General features: G+C 42.9%; 2 protein-coding genes across 2 annotated transcripts; both read right to left on the reverse strand.

Moving 5' to 3' along the window:
* Nucleotides 1–4,157: 4,157 nt before the first annotated feature.
* On the reverse strand, nt 4,158–8,350 carry VKORC1 (vitamin K epoxide reductase complex subunit 1). The gene is made up of 3 exons (XM_054995383.1): nt 8,121–8,350; nt 5,122–5,231; nt 4,158–4,799 (listed from the first exon to the last, which is right to left on the reverse strand). The coding sequence occupies exons 1-3, from the start codon at nt 8,288–8,290 to the stop codon at nt 4,570–4,572; spliced, it is 510 nt and encodes a 169-aa protein (XP_054851358.1). The 5' UTR covers nt 8,291–8,350; the 3' UTR covers nt 4,158–4,569.
* Nucleotides 8,351–11,304: 2,954 nt separating this feature from the next.
* On the reverse strand, nt 11,305–16,893 carry LOC129340525 (up-regulator of cell proliferation-like). Its single transcript, XM_054995367.1, has one exon. It carries the CDS (start codon nt 16,883–16,885, stop codon nt 12,212–12,214), a length of 4,674 nt encoding a protein of 1,557 aa, XP_054851342.1. The 5' UTR covers nt 16,886–16,893; the 3' UTR covers nt 11,305–12,211.
* Nucleotide 16,894: the final 1 nt, after the last annotated feature.

Raw genomic sequence — 16,894 nt, forward strand, 5'->3', positions numbered from 1 at the left:
CAATTCAGAACAATGCAGTAAGAACGTTATAATACACGTCTGAGTAAGAAATTCCAAAATTTTGTTCAAGGTAGCATAAAACCTCTCAATGAACTCCAATCCAGTTGTTTCACATTGGGATCTCCCTTCTTTCGTTTGAACATTGCTGCACTGACTGGGGAAATACAGGAAGCAAAAAAGAGCAGGTCTACTCAAAGGTAACACCCATTTTACTCGATAGGGCTTATGCCCAGGAAAGTGCTCTTAGGATTGTAGCCACAGTTTAGTAGAGTTTCATAACTGGGACCAAGCAAAAGAGCAGCACTAAAGCAGGATATTGCATAGGCAGTGTTGTTTCTGGATGGAAGGAACTGTACATTTTGTTTTGAGACCCAGTTTCATTTCCATGTTAGAAAAGCATGTATGTCATAACAATGCACTAATAGTGAAGCAAGGCTGGGACTTTTTAATGTCTCGGGTATATGCTACAGGAGAATCTTGCCACGTGCCCACGCTGGTCCCAACATGTCTGAAGGAGTCCTCTGAGAGGAAACAAAGCCCTAGCACATTATTTGTACAAGCCTATACAAATAACTGAATTGCCTATAACCTTTTATCACTTTTATTACCCATAACCTTTTATCTCTGCGACCAGAAACTTATTTTACAAAGGAAACTTCCTCTCCCCTGCCCCCATTCTACCGTGTCCTGATTTAGCCTCTTGACATTCTGATCCATGCAGGGCAAGCACGTGACAGTGCAATTCTAGCAGTTACACCCTTCAAAATGCAATTAAATCAATGGGCTTAAAAAGGTGTAACTCTCTTTAGGACTGTACTATTGCAGCCACAACACCGAAGAGCCTCAGAGTTCCTTTAAGAGGAATTTATTGCGGCATAAGTTTTGGTGAGGCAGAGTCCACTTCATCAGATGTATGAAGTGTTGCATTCACTTGGTGGGGAGACAGAGGTATACTCAAAGCTACAAGGAGCACCTAAGCCCTTTGATTTCAATGGGGTAAGGCACACTTTATAATCAGATCCTATGCAGAATTAGGTGCACCTAAGCTCATTGAAATTAAAACATTTACGCAGGCATGCCTAACCCTGCATAGGATAAGGTTGTAAGAAAAGATGTTCAGCCATTGGTTCTCTGAACTATCCAAGAAACTAGGGCCCGGCAGGATTTGCTATCTTTTTGCCAGGCCTGTAATACAGAGATGTTCCACCAGACATATGGTTGAGGTTAGGCCAGGCCTCTGCTGGCCTTGTAGGAGGTGAACGATTTAAACCTCCCTATCAGTTCTGTCCACCGCCCTGTTTTTAATTAGCTAAGCAGTGATGCTGCCATCTGGGAAATTTATTTAATTTTTGTATTATAATTGACTGAGATTTTATGCTTTTAACGATATTTATAATGTTTTTAATGATTGTATGTAATTATATTACTGTGTTTTTAAATGATGTGATCCACTCTGAGCCCACTCACGGGGAGGGCAGAATAGAAATCCAATAAAATAAGTAAGTGCTAGAGCTGCACACTGCAGAAAGTTTTCATTGCAAGTACTTACTCTCTAGAACAGAATAGCAGAGTTTGGAAGTTTTGGAAGCAACTTCTCTTCATATTTCTTTTTTAATGGGCATAAAATCATCATCGGAGAGACGGTAAAACAAGACCGAGCAGTTTATTGGCAAGAAAGCAGGGCCTTTCCTGGCTTCTAGCCAGGCAAACACAACCGAACAAACTCAGAAGGTGAAACTGGACAAAAGCAATTCCTTTGCTTTTGGACCAGAATTCACACACACACATCAACAAGAACATCTACGAGTCAGCAGTTGTTCTGTTCTCAACTGAATCCTCCCATGATATAACACCTAATATTTGTCAGATAGTGATCGCAGCAAAACAGAAAGAAGTCCTGCGGTACCATGAAGGCAAGCAGACTGCTAGATTACAACAGTCAATGTGACGAAAGGAGCTTTGACTCTTGAAAGCTCACACCCAGAAAATCTAATTGGTGGCTAAGGTGCTACTTGGACCCAGGCAGTAAATGTGTTAGTCCTAAAATGTCATTTAAGATTTCCTCATTTCAAGGAGCAAGAGATGTCTCTCTCTGGCACCATGGAATACCATTGTGCTCTCAACCCATGTTTGTGAGCCAGGAAAAAGCTGGCTCCACTGCTGTGATCTAAGGAAAGTGGATACGTGCATCTCCCAGAGAGGAAGATTACAATGCAAGAGATAAATCCCTTAATTTGGCCACCTGACCTCTTTCTGCAATCATACTTTTCCCCCCTAATGTGTCCCAAAGAGGCAATTTGAACAGGGACCCCCATCTCAAAAGATACAGAGTATCAAAATTAAAGCGATAGATGACAGCTTCTGCTATTTTCAGGTCATTTCAGGTTTAATATTTATTTATTATAGATATTGCTACCCTGGTTTTCTTCCCAATGGGGACCCAAGGTAGCTTGCACTGTTCTCCTTCTTCCATTTTATCATCACAACACCCTGCGAGGTATGGTGAAGGCTAGGGCTGCCAACTCCAGGTTAGGAAATTCCTGGAGACTTTGCAGGTGGAACCTGGGGAGGCTGGATATAATGCAATTGAATCCACATTCCAAGGCAGCCATTTTCTCCAGAGGAACTGATCTCTGTAATTCTGGGAGTTCTCCAGCCACCACATGGCGGTTAGCTGCTTTAGTGAGAGTGACTGGCTTAAGGTCACCCAATGAGCTTCTATGGCAGCAGGAACAACCCGTCTTTCTTGATGGTCTCCCAACTAAGTACTTGAGGGCTGACCCTGCTTAGCTTCCGAGCTCTGACAAGATCAGGCTATAGGGCTCCTCGCCTTATATTTATTATTCCTCATAAAACATGCCTCTTGCTTTTGCTTTTGGGCAGTCAATGCTGGTGGCTCCACAGCGGCCCCAGTTGTTTCTCTGCAGGCAGAACACGTCATCTGAAAAGGAACATGAAATAACGCTGCTTGTCCCCCTACAAGCGCACATTTTCCCCATCCAGAAATTAACTGTAACTTACAAAACGGCCCTGCTTCAGATTTTACTTTCTCCAACAATGATAGGAACAACCATGCAAAGAGAGTGTGTGTAAAAATAAAACTACTGAGGTGTTTTAGGTGCCTTGCTCTTTCTAGGGATGTTTTAGCAAGGAAACATCAAAACTTATCACAAACATGTTGCCTTGGGTTACCTAGGCAACCCAAAATGGCTGCCGCAGTTTCATTTTGAAATCTGAGCTAAATTCCTGAGGGGTTAAGAGTGGGCCGGCAAGATAGGAGGAAGGGGAGGGTGGAAGCAAAGCCAGAGTGGAGGAATGGAAGAAAGAAAAATGGAACGAAGGCAAGAGGGAGATGGGCTGGGGGGGGAAGGAAGCAGGGAAAGGGGAGAAGATGAAGGAGCTGCCACAGGGGGAAGAATCAGTAAGGAGATGAGATTACTTCCTCATGAAATAGGCTATGCTAAGAATGTGCAACCAGCAAGGTCACCCAGCAAGCTTCCATGGCAGACCGGGGATCCTAATTTGACACTCTAACCCCTACATCACAGTGGCTCTCACATATTTATTTATAAATATTAAAAATGTAAACTTATTGAGCATAATTGATCTGAGATTCCTGAGTTTCATATTGAGGAGGAGGAAAGGAACGTAGAATTTCTTTGCAAGTAGATCCTGAAAAGTACAGTAAGTTTAGAGGTGCTTTCTGCTTCAAGAACCATTGACTGAGACTGAAAACCTGTGAGCTAATTTTTGTACAGCACCAAGTAGTTTTAGGAGTTCTAATAATAATTTCACAATTGATAATTCGCTACACTTTAATTGTACCCTAAGTCTGGCATGTAGAATAGCCTTGCTGCCTCAAACAGGCAGCTTCACCGTACCTAAAACACACTTCAGAAATTTCTATGGAAGTTCTTGTTGATGATGAAGAAATGAACCTTGAAGCAGGCCTGAAGAGAAATCTGAATATTGAACTTCATTTATTTATATAGCGCTATCAATGTGCATGGTACTTTACAGAGCACGAGAGGTCTGTTCCCCAAGGAACTTACAATTTTAAAATTTATTATTTCCGCTTTACTTTATACTGTGTGCCTGCCCACCAACCCACTTATGCCCGCTTGCATATCTATCACCCCAATTAAAAACAATTCAACAACTTAACACATGAAGTTTATTAGCAATAAACTACATTTGTACAATCTGTGTTGTATAAAAATGACTTAAAAGGAAGAAAGAAATGGCTAAGAAAATAGTTATTAAAAATGTTTGTCTTAAAAAAAAAAAAGGAAAAGACCAACCAAAGGTGACATCCATTTTAATTCCATAATGCAGACTGGGCTGCATGGATCTAATCTGATTGGCACCAGAAGGATCAATACTGAGTCGCTGATCTGGGTCAATACTGAGTCGTTGATCTGGAGGGCAAATGGGGGATTTCCAAGCAGGAAGAAGCATGCTAGTGTTATACAAAACAGATGGTGGTTATAAAAAAATTGCAGGAGTAAGTGAGGTCCATGTGCAGTTGTACCCTCAAGAGTATTACCAACAGTCTGAGGGGACATCACCTTACTGACGTTTGGCTTTGGGTGCGTGGTTCTGCCAGGCTTCGTTGAGATAGCCAAGCCGCTTGTAGTTGAGGAACAACAGGGCAAAGTTGAGGAGGTAAGTGCTAACACAAACCACACAGAAGTCATGAAGCACAAAGAAGAGGATGTAGGCCAGGTAGAGTGAGCCAGCGATGGAGACGAGGGAGGAACCCAATAGAGCAATGGCTGCCAAGCCACTGTTGAAGAAGCCTGTGAGGAACAAGGAGGCTGGTGTTACCAGGTGTTCACTACAACCACAGAAGGAATGACAGCCAAGAATTAGAGACAGAAGCAAATGCCTCTCTCGTTCCAACCCTCCCACTAAAGATTTCCACTTCCCTGAAGAGGAAAGTCTGCACCCTTGAGTCTTCTGTGTTCCCACAACTACTTGATGAATCCACTAGATCATAACAGGCCAACAAGAGAGCTTTTCACCCCAGAGGAATACCTAGGAGCTAGTGTTACGTTGGCCGTCACGCTGGATAAGACATGTGTGAATGTTTTTGTTCTCACGCACATATGGATTGCTCACCTAGAAGGATTTGGAGGGTGTAAAAGGCAATCCCAAAGATACTGTTAGGTTGATTGAACAGACTGCGGGGCCCCAAGAGGCCTGCCACCAAGCCAAAGCCACGACCCCACCTGCAACAAAGAAAAATTGAAGAAAATGGAGTATTGGAAAAATGACTGCAGCAATAAGAACTCTTAGTGCTTATATAAAAAGGAGTTTTGAGGGGCTTTAAAGACAGGTTTATTGAAGCATACACGTTACATCTTTAAGGTGTCTCAAGATTGCTTTTTGGTTTGCTCCAACCAATGGGAGGCCATTTGAGCATTTACCAAAAGGTCTGTAAAAGTTTTAGAAGCACCTCCTGCTCTTTATCTCCACGTTACATATTAAAGGCTGGAGAGTTGCCTAATTCCACCCGCGTGGACACACAGCTCAGTGGGTGTGTAGACCAGAGTTGTGCAACCCCTTCTCAGTCGCAGGGTCAGCCACCTGCAGGTCTATCCATTTCTGGTGTTTGCAAAAACCCTGCCTGCTTCTGCCAGCTACTTACCCTTCCTCGCTTCTTATTTTGTCCCAGAAAGCCAAAAGGATACAAAATGCAGGACTTTCAAGTGGGGCTCAGATATACCGGCCTTGATCTGGATGGTCCAGGCCGGCCTGCTCTTGTCAGATCTTGGAAGCTAAACAGGATAACCTTGGTCAGTACTTGGATGGGAGATCACTAAGGAAGTCCAGGGTTACTACGCAGCAATAGGCAATGGCAAACCACCTCTGAACATCTCACACCTTAAAAACTCTATGGGGTCACCAGCAGTCAGCTGTAACTCTACTCACATGCACACTGGAGTATTGAAATCAGCATAAGGGAAAGAATGCCGAGTTTGAATCAGGGAGATCTAGTTCCAATCCCTGCTCAGCCATGAAACTCCCTGGTGACCTTGTATATGTCACTGTTTCTCAGCATAACCTACCCACTAGGGCTACTGGAAGGATAAAAGGGGGGGAAACCCACAACATGATGCCTTTACCCCTGAAATCTGGGATCATTTGGGAATCCTGACATGGAAGGCTATGGAGTGAAGAGCATGCAGACAGTAAATAAAACGGAGGAGGCGCAATCCAGAGAGCAGTGTAGTATATGAAAGTTAAGTGTTTTTATTGAAATATGTTTTTATTGAAATATACATAGTTTATTTTTAAAGTTTTTAATGTTTAAATATAATGTTCACTGCCTTGGGGACCCTGTTTGGGGAGAAAGGCAGCAGAGAAATGTTTTAATTTTTTTAAAAAATGTTAATTAAAGTGCTATGGAATTAAAGTGTCACTAAAGCCCACCTCCCACTGAAGTAGATGTTCCTATGTTAGAGCTATACAGCTTCAGACTGCAGATAGGGGCTCATATGATTGAATGCTCCTCTATACAGAAATATTCCTTGCACAAAGAAAGCTAGCAAGTTAAGAGAAAAGGGGAGTGATCTAGCTATTCTGTCTTTTACTGTGGCCTGCCAGAAACCCCGGGAAAGCTCACACCGTACGAATGTGACAGTCTTGTTGTTTCTCCTGACGACTGGGATTCAGAGGTAGACTACCTCAATACATGGAAGTTCTACTGAACTATCATGCTTAACAGCTATTGGACAGGGTCCATGAATGTTGTTTAATTTTTTAAAGCCATACCAGCTAACGGTCTCCATCATTTCACTTAGACCGCACATTCCTAGTATTTTAACATAGTTTTTCTGGGTCTATATTTATAAACTCAGAACTGAAAATTAAACTCTGCTTCAAGCCATGAGCTACAAACTGAGAGCCTCTCTACATGAGACATCTAACATACAAAGAACACATTCCAGGAGATGGAATGGTAGCCGGGAAAGGTACTTTAAAAAGACAGAGCTGGCAGCAGGGCAAAGGCTTTGCTATACACTGGAGCTGTGTGAAGGGGCTGTGAAATGCCAGAAAGGAAACTTCAATCCATTATAACCTTTCCACGTCCAAGCCTGGCTCTGGAAGGCAGCTCCAGCCCTTCCATTCCTCGCTGCCCTCTGGTTGCAATTCCATAGAGTTTTAGACTGGATAGGTGAAATTGATGGAGCCTTCCTGAGGTGAAGACGAAATTAACAAATCCTCTGAGGAGCAATCTGGGCCAGCTCTGTCTTTTTAAACTAGGTATGCTTCCTGGCTAACATTGCATCTCCCTACACTTGACAAACATGCTCCAAGGCATCTCACGCAGAGAGACTCTAGGCGGGAATGATGCAAGAGAGATTAAAGTGGCTGCGCTGTGTGTACACTTGGAGGTGGAAAGTGCTATCAAGTCATAGCTGACTTATGGCAACCCCTCCTGGGTTTCCCAAGACAAGAGACTAACAGAGGTGGGGTGCCATGGCCTGCCTCTGCATAGCAACTCTGGTCTACTTGGGAGGTCTCCCATCCAATTACTAACCAAGGCTGACCCTGCTTAGCTTCCACAAGATTGGGGATGTCTGGACTATCCAGGTGTGTGGACACTTTTTGGATAGATCAAGATGGGTAGCCATGTTACTCCGTTTGTAGCAGTAGAAAAGAGCAAGAGTCCAGTAGCACCTATAAGATTAACAAAATTTGTGGTAGGGTATGAGCTTTCGTGAGTTACAGCTCTCTTCTTACAGATAGTAAAAAAAAAAACCCACTGAATAAAATAGGACTAGCTTCCGGCTGTACTCTAGGGCTGCAATTTGATTCATACTTACTAGAGGGAGCCAGTCCCCTAAAACCAAACTGCACTGCACATCTAAACGCTCTTACTAGGAAGTAAATCCCACTGAAGAGTCGCCGAGGCATATTTAGGATTGCTTTACATTACACGTTTGCTTCCCATTGCATGCATATCCATGAACAGAAAAACTTCCAAGTAACCAAGCAAGGGGTCAGGCGAGATAATGTCCCCCAGATCTTTTCCAGGGTGCAACCAGAGTAGGCTCGCTAGACATCGAGGAGAGGGGAAGGCGACAGCAATGGGCTGGGATGCACCCACCCACCTGGAAGTGAAGACCCGGGAGCAGCTGATGGAGGAGCTGATGTCGCACATGGCCTGGTAGGTGGCGTCCCGCTCCTTGGAGGTCTCCACGTGGAAGGCGTAAACAGACAGCGCCAGCCCCAAGGCGCAGAACAGCAGCCGAGCCCCGCGCTCCCACCCGGGCACGGCCATCCTGCTCGCAAGGAAGCCACAGCCACCGACCGCCTTGGACCTTGCTTTCACCTGGCCTGGGACACTAGGCCGTCCCTCATTGCACGTCGCGGCTGCCAATCAGGCACGAAAGCCACTTAGGGCACAGTGGGTGGGGGGGGAAAGAGCAGAGCATGCTGGGGGTTGTAGTCTATTGAATATGGATAGTAGGATTTGAGTCCAGAGGCGCTGTAGAGAGACCAACAGGGTACAAGCGAGCCAGTTTGGCTTAGTGGTTAAGAGTGGCAGATTTTTATTCTGGAGAACTGGGTTTGATTCCCACTATTCCACTTGAAGCCAGGTGGGTGACCCTGGGTCAGTCAGCTCTCTCAGCCCCACCCCCCACAGAGTGTATGTTTGTGGGAATAATAGTGAGACTGACTTTGTAAGCCGCTCTGAGAGTAGCACTAATCCGTTCAGAAGAGTGGTATATAAGCATATTATTATAATTATCTTTCAGGAGTCAAAGCTTCAGATGTCCATCTCAAGGATATCCCAGCCCCCTTTCCCTGAATGCTCAGCTTTCATTACAAAGTAAAAAAGGGCAAACCCTCCATTCTCATATGTGTGAATGTTGTAGGAATGCAGTAGGAAATTGCTAGGAAATACTCCCAGTCTTGCTTTCCGCTGATTCTTCTGGCCAATGCAAAGAAAGACGTAATGTCAAAAGTCACAGGAGGAGGGCAAATGCCGTTTTGAGAACCGGCTGATAATCACAAAGGAGTGTGCAAATATTTGAGTTTCCCCAGAATTAATTTTTGGCCAAGATGTTGATCAAAACAGAACAAAACAAAGTGTTGGGGGCAAGACTGGAAGAGGCAATAAACATGCTTCCGCTGCATGATGGAAAATCCTAGTCTGCAACAGTTTTAAAACAGGACAGAGGAAGTGATACGCAGGCTGGTGCAACCTTAGGGAACCAGGACCAAGGTTATCTAGCTCAGATTAATCTGCTTTGAAAACATACAGAGGTTTTTTTTCTCCCTTAACTTTTGTTTACTCCTTTAGAAGAGCCTTGTGAGTGTAGATTAAGACTAGGATTTTTGGCTCCAAGGTCACATTATTTTCTCATTTAAATATTGCAACTTAATATACTGTGGCTTGGGACCACAACCACCAAAATTCATTGGTGGTTTCCATGTGCCCTCTGTGCTTCCAGGTTGATCCTACTGGGTTGTTATGTGTTGTCTAATGTTAGTCCTAGAATTGCTTATGCTGCTCTGTTTCAGCATTTCTTCAACTCTGTACTGGATTTCTTGCTATGTCTTTGTAAACTTGTATTTATTTACTCTATGGCATTGCTTACCGAAATGTCCTTGAAATTGATGGTATTAATCTCACACTATGTAATCCGCCTTGAGTCTCAGTGCAAAAAGCAGACTATAAATAACATAAATAAATAAAATTAGTCACCTTTCCAATATTTTTCTGTGCCTGTTGCCATAAATTGCATAGCTTAGGAGTTGCGCAACATTGAGAGTTGGGAAGACCCTTGAGGCTCCAAATTCCCCAAAAGATCCTCTTGTACCATGACCTCAAAGCAGGTATACGCTAACCAATGATTCAGAGCAATGTACTTAATGCCAGTTGTTAAAAGCATGAGCCCCCTCAATGGACTTAGAATAGTGTAACCCTTTCAAGAATTGCACTGGCAAATTGTTAGGAAATCCCCTTTGCAAACATTGGGCTACTCTTGCAACACACTCCATTTTAGCACTGGTAGCAGTTTTCCCTTAGCAGAACACAAGGTATACTTATATGTTTCTGCCTAACTGTATTCCCAAACATTTGTTGGTGACTTCAGTCACAATTCATCTCTCAAGATATAAATCTACCTCACAGGGTTGTTGTGAGAATTAAATGGAGGCAAGGAGAAAAATGTAAGTGGCTTTGAGTTCCTATTGGGGAGAAAGGCAAAGTATAAATGACATAAATATGTTTATATAAATTTAGCAAAATATAGCACAACTCAAGTATGTTCAGATCTCAGCAACATTATTTTGTCAAATTAATTATCTCTTGACCAAAATTTCTTAACCAATCATTCAGAAAAAGCGTTACTTAGAAAAACTCAAAAACTGGAACTCTGCATTTTAATTTGTGATTGGTCTAGTCTATTAACATCTGCCCGGTTACAAAATGTCCTGACTCCATAATGGCTAATTCCGCACGCGTTGAATAATGCACTTTCAATGCACTTTATCAATAATTTGAGGTGGATTATTTGTTCCGCACACAAAAAAATCCATTCCAAATGATCTATAAAGAGGATTGGAAGTGCATTATCCAACGTGTGCGGAATCACTGTTTCCAACTAAGGAAGGATCCAACACCAGTGGTTTTTTAAAAATATTTTCAAAAGGGAGAACAGCCATGAATTTGTTGTTGCCCATAACCTTTAGTTCCATCTGCGATTTTTTAGGCCCCCACTGTGACTTGAACTACCGGCATCAATTCTTCTTTGCTCCATTTCACCAAGTACAAACTAAGGATTTTTCATAATGGCCAGAAGCATCCCCTTCTTTCTTTTTGCTTATCCAGCCTGAAGAAGAGTTCTGTTACACTCAAAAACTTGCTGGGTACTTTGTGACATTTCAGTTGGCCCTAATAATTAGCCTTGTGTTACTTTTAAGATTTTTTTCTAATTTACCATTGTGGCCGCTCAATGCTTTTGTTTTTGTGTAACTGACAAGCATTTATTTTGAATGTATCTTACTATAGCTGAATAATTTTAGAACGTATTAAGCTACTTGTATTTTGATCGTAGCTGCTCTGCAGTGTTCCAGCCACCCATCCAAAGTACAAAAATTCTGGCCTCTTAAAATCAGTCCTGGAAGATACGCAGGCCTGTAAACATGTACAGGGAGCCTTTATGTCACCATGAATTACGTTCTCTTATTTCTTTCATCCTCACACCTATAGCAATTTATTGTTTGCATTATACAGATGGAGGGGTGTGTGAGACACAGCCAAAATATCACAAAATATCACCAGTCTGCACAAATTAAGAAAGTGTTTATTGAACAAATGCAAATATTTAAAAAGAGTGTCCACCGGAAGGAGAGTAAAGCTCATAAGATCAACTATTTAAACAGAATTCAGGGACATCAGTATGCAGAGTTGACTCTAGTAAAACAAGTTTGGGGGAACAAAGGACGGCAGTGACTATTATTACAAGAGCAAGGGCTTTATTGTGCACATTAAACAATAGAATGGCAGTAAATAACATTAATAATTCACCTTCTGAATAAGCTAGATAGACTTGTCCTGTGAACTAACCAATTAGTTTTTAACTCATTTCAGATATCCAGATTCTGCCAACATTTTTCAACAGCCGTTATCTGTGATTGTTTAGGAGCATCAGGCACACATGGCCCTAATGGAACCTGACTCCCTAGGCTTGTTTTATTGCTAGATAGGATCTACAATATAATCTTCATTGTGATTATCTAAGATTCAGACCAGTTTGGAGGCAATACTGGAAGACCACTAACTCTCACCTGGATTTTCCCCAAATTGTCCTGTTGTGATTTTTCCCAAATAAGAGGGGAGTCAATCTCATTGCATTTTGGATTATTAGCTTTCTTTCAAGGCATTGTGTTTCCCATACATTATTATATCTATAAAATCCTTCTAGTTCCAGAAACAGACTACGCCTAACTTTCCAGTCTGGGCTTACAAAAGTCATTTTTAATTTAATTTAATTTTTAATTTAATTTAATTTATTACATTTATATTCTGCCCTCCCTGTTTTCACGGGGAGGGCGGTCCCCCATAATTATGGTCCCCCATAATTGCAAGAAAAATCAGTGCCAGCTCAAAGCGATATAAATCTTAAGGCTGTGGTCATTTTTGTCAGCTATAGAAGTACTTCCAGGCATTTGGGAGTAGCTGAAAAGAGTGTTATTTCATATTAAAGGCTTCTTGGATGCTTTCCAGTGCGTGCTGTTTGGTTAATCTTTTCCAGTCCTCGGGGAGATCAGCAGGAAGAGCTTTGTACTTTTTTGCAAACCGCTGATTGAACTCTTTGAACACAAATTTCCAGTAATCTGAGGCTGCGATGCTAACATCAGGCTGGATGCGCCAGTCAGGATAGTACTCGCGATAGTTTTTATAAGGATGCAATTTTCCAGCTGTATCCAGATTCCTAAACAGTGCATTCGAACTGACACTAGAAGAGCATAGGGAATAAACAAGTACGTTTGTTTTAATGTCACGATACTGTCCTAAACCTTCAGGTCGATGGACTGATGCAAAATGTTCTTGGTGACTGCTGCCTCCGGCTTCACAGGGGACTTTGCAGAAGGGGCACTGCTTCCCACAGCCGAATACACGCTTGAAGATTTCATCCTGGGGCTTTAAGGGAATGTTTGAAAGTATCTCTTCAACGCTCATCATAAAATTCCCTGAAAGGATATCTTCTATCATTGTAGGGATACAGGCCTGTATCTCAGTTGAGAAGGATCCGGCTTTGGCAGTGTTGTTGAACAGGATGACATCCAAAGTATCCTTGGAAAGGACAAGCTCTTCACTCATCTCCTGGCAAAAATACTCCAAGAATTCGACTAGCGTCCCAGTTTGGTTCTCATACTTCTCCAGAACCTCTTTTGCTTTCTTCATTGCAGTAGATAGGATTTCTCTCTCCAAGACAGCTAAATCTTCTCTCTGACTGTAATGGTCTAACAGGTGTGCCTGTATCCAAGATTTCACAAATTCCTCATAATTGTTTATATACTTGACATAGTTATCAAAATTTCCTTCTTCTAGCAATGTCTTCTGCACTGTGAACTGAAAGAAGCTCCTGCTTCCATACTGGATGGATTGCCCACTGCTGAGGAGATCATCTACTATTTCTATCCCCAGCCTCTTGTAGAGATGGTCCACCAGAGCTGGTTTCAGACACAGATGGCAAAAATCCTTGGCTCTCTTCTGACAAGCGTCCTTCTCATAGTAAAGGTCTTTGAAGGTGGAGAAATACTGAGGTTTGAGTTTTTCTAGACGCCGGTGAGGGTTGTTAACCTCGAAGAATTTGATATGCATCTTCTGAAAAGCATCCGCTGCATCTCCCAGAATGAAATATTTCACATCCACTTCAAAATAAATGGTAGCAGGAAGTTTTTGAAAATCTTTTCCTAGAAACCTTTTATTGACCAGTCTCAGCAACTCACGGCAATAGGTTTCATCATAATCTCCTTTTGTGCTGATTTTCTCCGTGACATAGTTGCTACATACGCAAATCAAGGAGTTGGCGTACTCCTGTAGTTCTTGTTTAATAACGTCCTTAAAAAATAGATCTTTTAATGCTTTCATTAATGATTTTTCTAGATAACAATCTTTCACAACGAAAGGACTCCTGTGACAAGCTGAAAAGCACGGTAACTTCTGGAAGATCTGGTTGGCTAGGCCGCCACGTGATTCAAGGTCTTTTCTGAGCTGAAAGTGGACATCTGCATAAATGTCACGACGGGTTAAGTTGCTAGGTGGCAACTCCAGTAAGCTTTCCTTCCACATTTTCTCAAATTCCCGATTCAATCCCTTGATATTCAGTTTGCACTGCTTCCTTTTACACTCCTCCAGGAGCTTGTTTACCTTCCCTTCCATGGTTTTCATGTACCTAGCCTGAAGACTGTCTATCTTACTCTGTCCCTTGCGTATGAGGATGGCCTGCTGACACTTGCTAATGGAATAGATTTCCAGCTGCTCCCGGAGACTTTTCGCACTCCGGATGAAATCTTCTCGGTACTTTTCTATGAGATGCAAGCTCTCTCTGTCACTCTCAAAATAGTTCTGTATGCACTGTATTATTTTTTGCTGGCCATTGTGCAATTTCTGATTGGCTTCAAGTCTCAGTTTATCTAATGCACCAGCCTCTATATCTTCCAGGGATTGATTCTGAATTGTAGTATCAGCTTTGGACACCCATAGATGCATCTCCTTCTGGAAATCCCACTCCCATTCTGAATACTTCACTGAGAGTTGGTTATAAGCATCAGCTACAAGGCTGTTACGGAAGCTGAAGATAAAATTTTCATGCTTTACAGCGTTCCACAGGCTTCTGACCCATTCAACAAACTGGGGGATGTCTTTGGAACATCTGCTTTGGGAGCAGGTTCTCATAAATTCAAACAGGGATCTTTTCAAATCTGACACACACTCACTGTATCCCATATTTACTGGAGCCATGGGTGGGACTCCATGCCACAAGCCGGGGATGTACCAGTTGTGTTTTTCTGGATTGTATTCCATAATATCTGAAAATGAAACTTCCCTGAATTGTTTCTCCATTCTTGCTGCAGCTCCCGTCATTTCGTTGAGCTGTTCCAGGAGGAATTTCCTATCCCTCATATTCTGATCATGGGCAGAAACATCACTGACATTCTGGTGGACAAACTGGCAATTGGGTTTGTGCCCGGTTTCTTCCATCCTCAGAAATGCATGGACTACAATTTGCAGGATGTCCTTCATTTCAGTGGCATTCTCCATGGCCAGGTTCACAAGAGTTACGTCACTCAATCCGATCACCAGGGTGGCCAACTCATTGTCATGTTCATAGCTGTCCTCCAGTTTGGCCAGCTCAGGGGCTTTCAAGCCTTCAGTGTCTATCACCAGGATGAAATCACAACTGAGTTCTTGCTGAAAGTTCTCCGAGACTCTTAGGAGTGTCATGAATGCCCCTCGGGTACATCGGCCACTGCTGACTGCAAACTGCAGCCCAAACATAGTATTAAGAAGGGTGGATTTGCCAGTGCTCTGAACACCCAGAACTGTTAAAACTTTCATCCTGGATTTGCCCCTGAGTTTGGCATGAAGTTCATTCAAAACATCTGTTATCCATTGCAGGGGGATGTTAGATGCATCCCCGTCAATCAATTCCATTGGAAACCCTTCCAACATCAGGTCAGCAGCTATTCCTGGTAAATGTATGAATTGTCTGTGTTTCTCGATAATCTTACCTTCCTTCACCATTGTGTACTCTGCTTCATAAAACTGCCCCAACTCACGCATGAAGTGTTCCACACCTAAGGAACTGCTGGAAATCAATTCATCCAGCTGTGCCAGCTGTCGTGGATCGTTTTCAGTGGTGTGATAATGTTCTTTATACTTGTCTCTTAATTTTGACAGGTTTGCCCTAGCGACGCAGTCCAGGTTGAACTTCAGCCATTTTAGGAAATAACATTTCTCCGCTGGTTGAAGCTGTTGTATTCCATTAATAAACTTTGTTATTCCGTTGGTGAGGTCACACTGATTCTGCTGAGAACGTAGGCTTATCAGTTTTTCTCTTAGGTGGGCTTTGTAATCTTCAGCTGGGGTATCAGCTTGCTTTTTCATCCTGCATAGTTCTTTCTCCACTTTGGCCAGGTTTCTCCACAAGTCCCCCTGAAGTTTCAGCATTTTCTTCTTGTAGGAGACAACATCTTCTATTTCTTCAATAATTTCATTGGCATGCAAAATTCCATTCTGACAGTCCTTTCTATCTTCATCAGTCTGGATTCTCAGTTCTTGGCTGACAGTTGCCATTTCTTCAATACTGATCACCTTTTGAGGAGAGCTCACAATGTTCCTTATGGTCGACCGGATTTTGTTTACAAATTCTGTGGTATTTTTGTTCTTTTCTTTCACGAATATTTGTGATTTGGTCACGCTCAGCAACGGTGCGAGTTTGTTTAGGAACCTCAGGGTTTCCTTTGATTTCTCACCATCAACATTCAAGATAAAATAGTATTTAGATGCTGAACCCTGGAGAGTTGCTAGCATGTCATACTGTTTTTCAGACATGTTCTCTGTAATGATGAACACAGCCGATGAGACCTCTGTTAAAAAGCTGAACTGCAACCAGTGTGACTCAGTGTCCCCACGGAGATTTGTAACTGCCACAGGCTCTGGGAAAAGATCTGAACTTTCCCTCCCTCCAGGAAAATACCAGGAGATTTCTATCAGCCCATTGCTGATCTCTCGTGGTACGCTCCCACACTCCATGTCCCTGTGGACAAAGAAGTCGTGGTGCTGCTGAGGGGAGCTGAGGACCTCATTGAGAAGCCTAGATTTGGAGAGGCTGGATGTGCCCATCCGCACAAAGGAAATGGTTGGCATGGAGGTTCGCACCAGACTCTCCTCTCTAAAGCCCCTCTTCTCTGCCAGGAAGTGAGGCCTCCATTTTCTCACAATATCCCTCATGGCCCAGAGCATAAAGGTGCACTTGGGAGGTGGCAAGATCAAAGGGAGGGCAAACTGGCACATGGACATTTTGAGGAAGATCTCCTGCTGAAGGAAGCTATCAGAACAAAGCAAAACAGCACAAAGGACATCAAGGGGGTTTATAGAACCCCCAGAGTCCATTCCCCTCAGAAAGAACCCGTCATCATCCATATCAACCTCCTCGTCTGAATCTTCCTCATCCTGGTGTATAAGGCCTGTATTTCTGGCTGTCCCACTGAGGGCCATCAGTTTTCTCAAGAAGTGCCATGGTAAATCTTCTGTTGTCTGAGGAGTCATGGTTGTGAGGCTTTCTGAGTTGACTTCCAAGATTTCCCTCATGGTAAGTTTCCTGCTGCTTCGCTTGTGGAGACCCAACTTCATCAGGAAGCT

The sequence above is a fragment of the Eublepharis macularius genome, chromosome 12 (genome assembly GCF_028583425.1).
Source record: "Eublepharis macularius isolate TG4126 chromosome 12, MPM_Emac_v1.0, whole genome shotgun sequence".
Taxonomy (NCBI): Eukaryota; Metazoa; Chordata; class Lepidosauria; order Squamata; family Eublepharidae; genus Eublepharis; species Eublepharis macularius.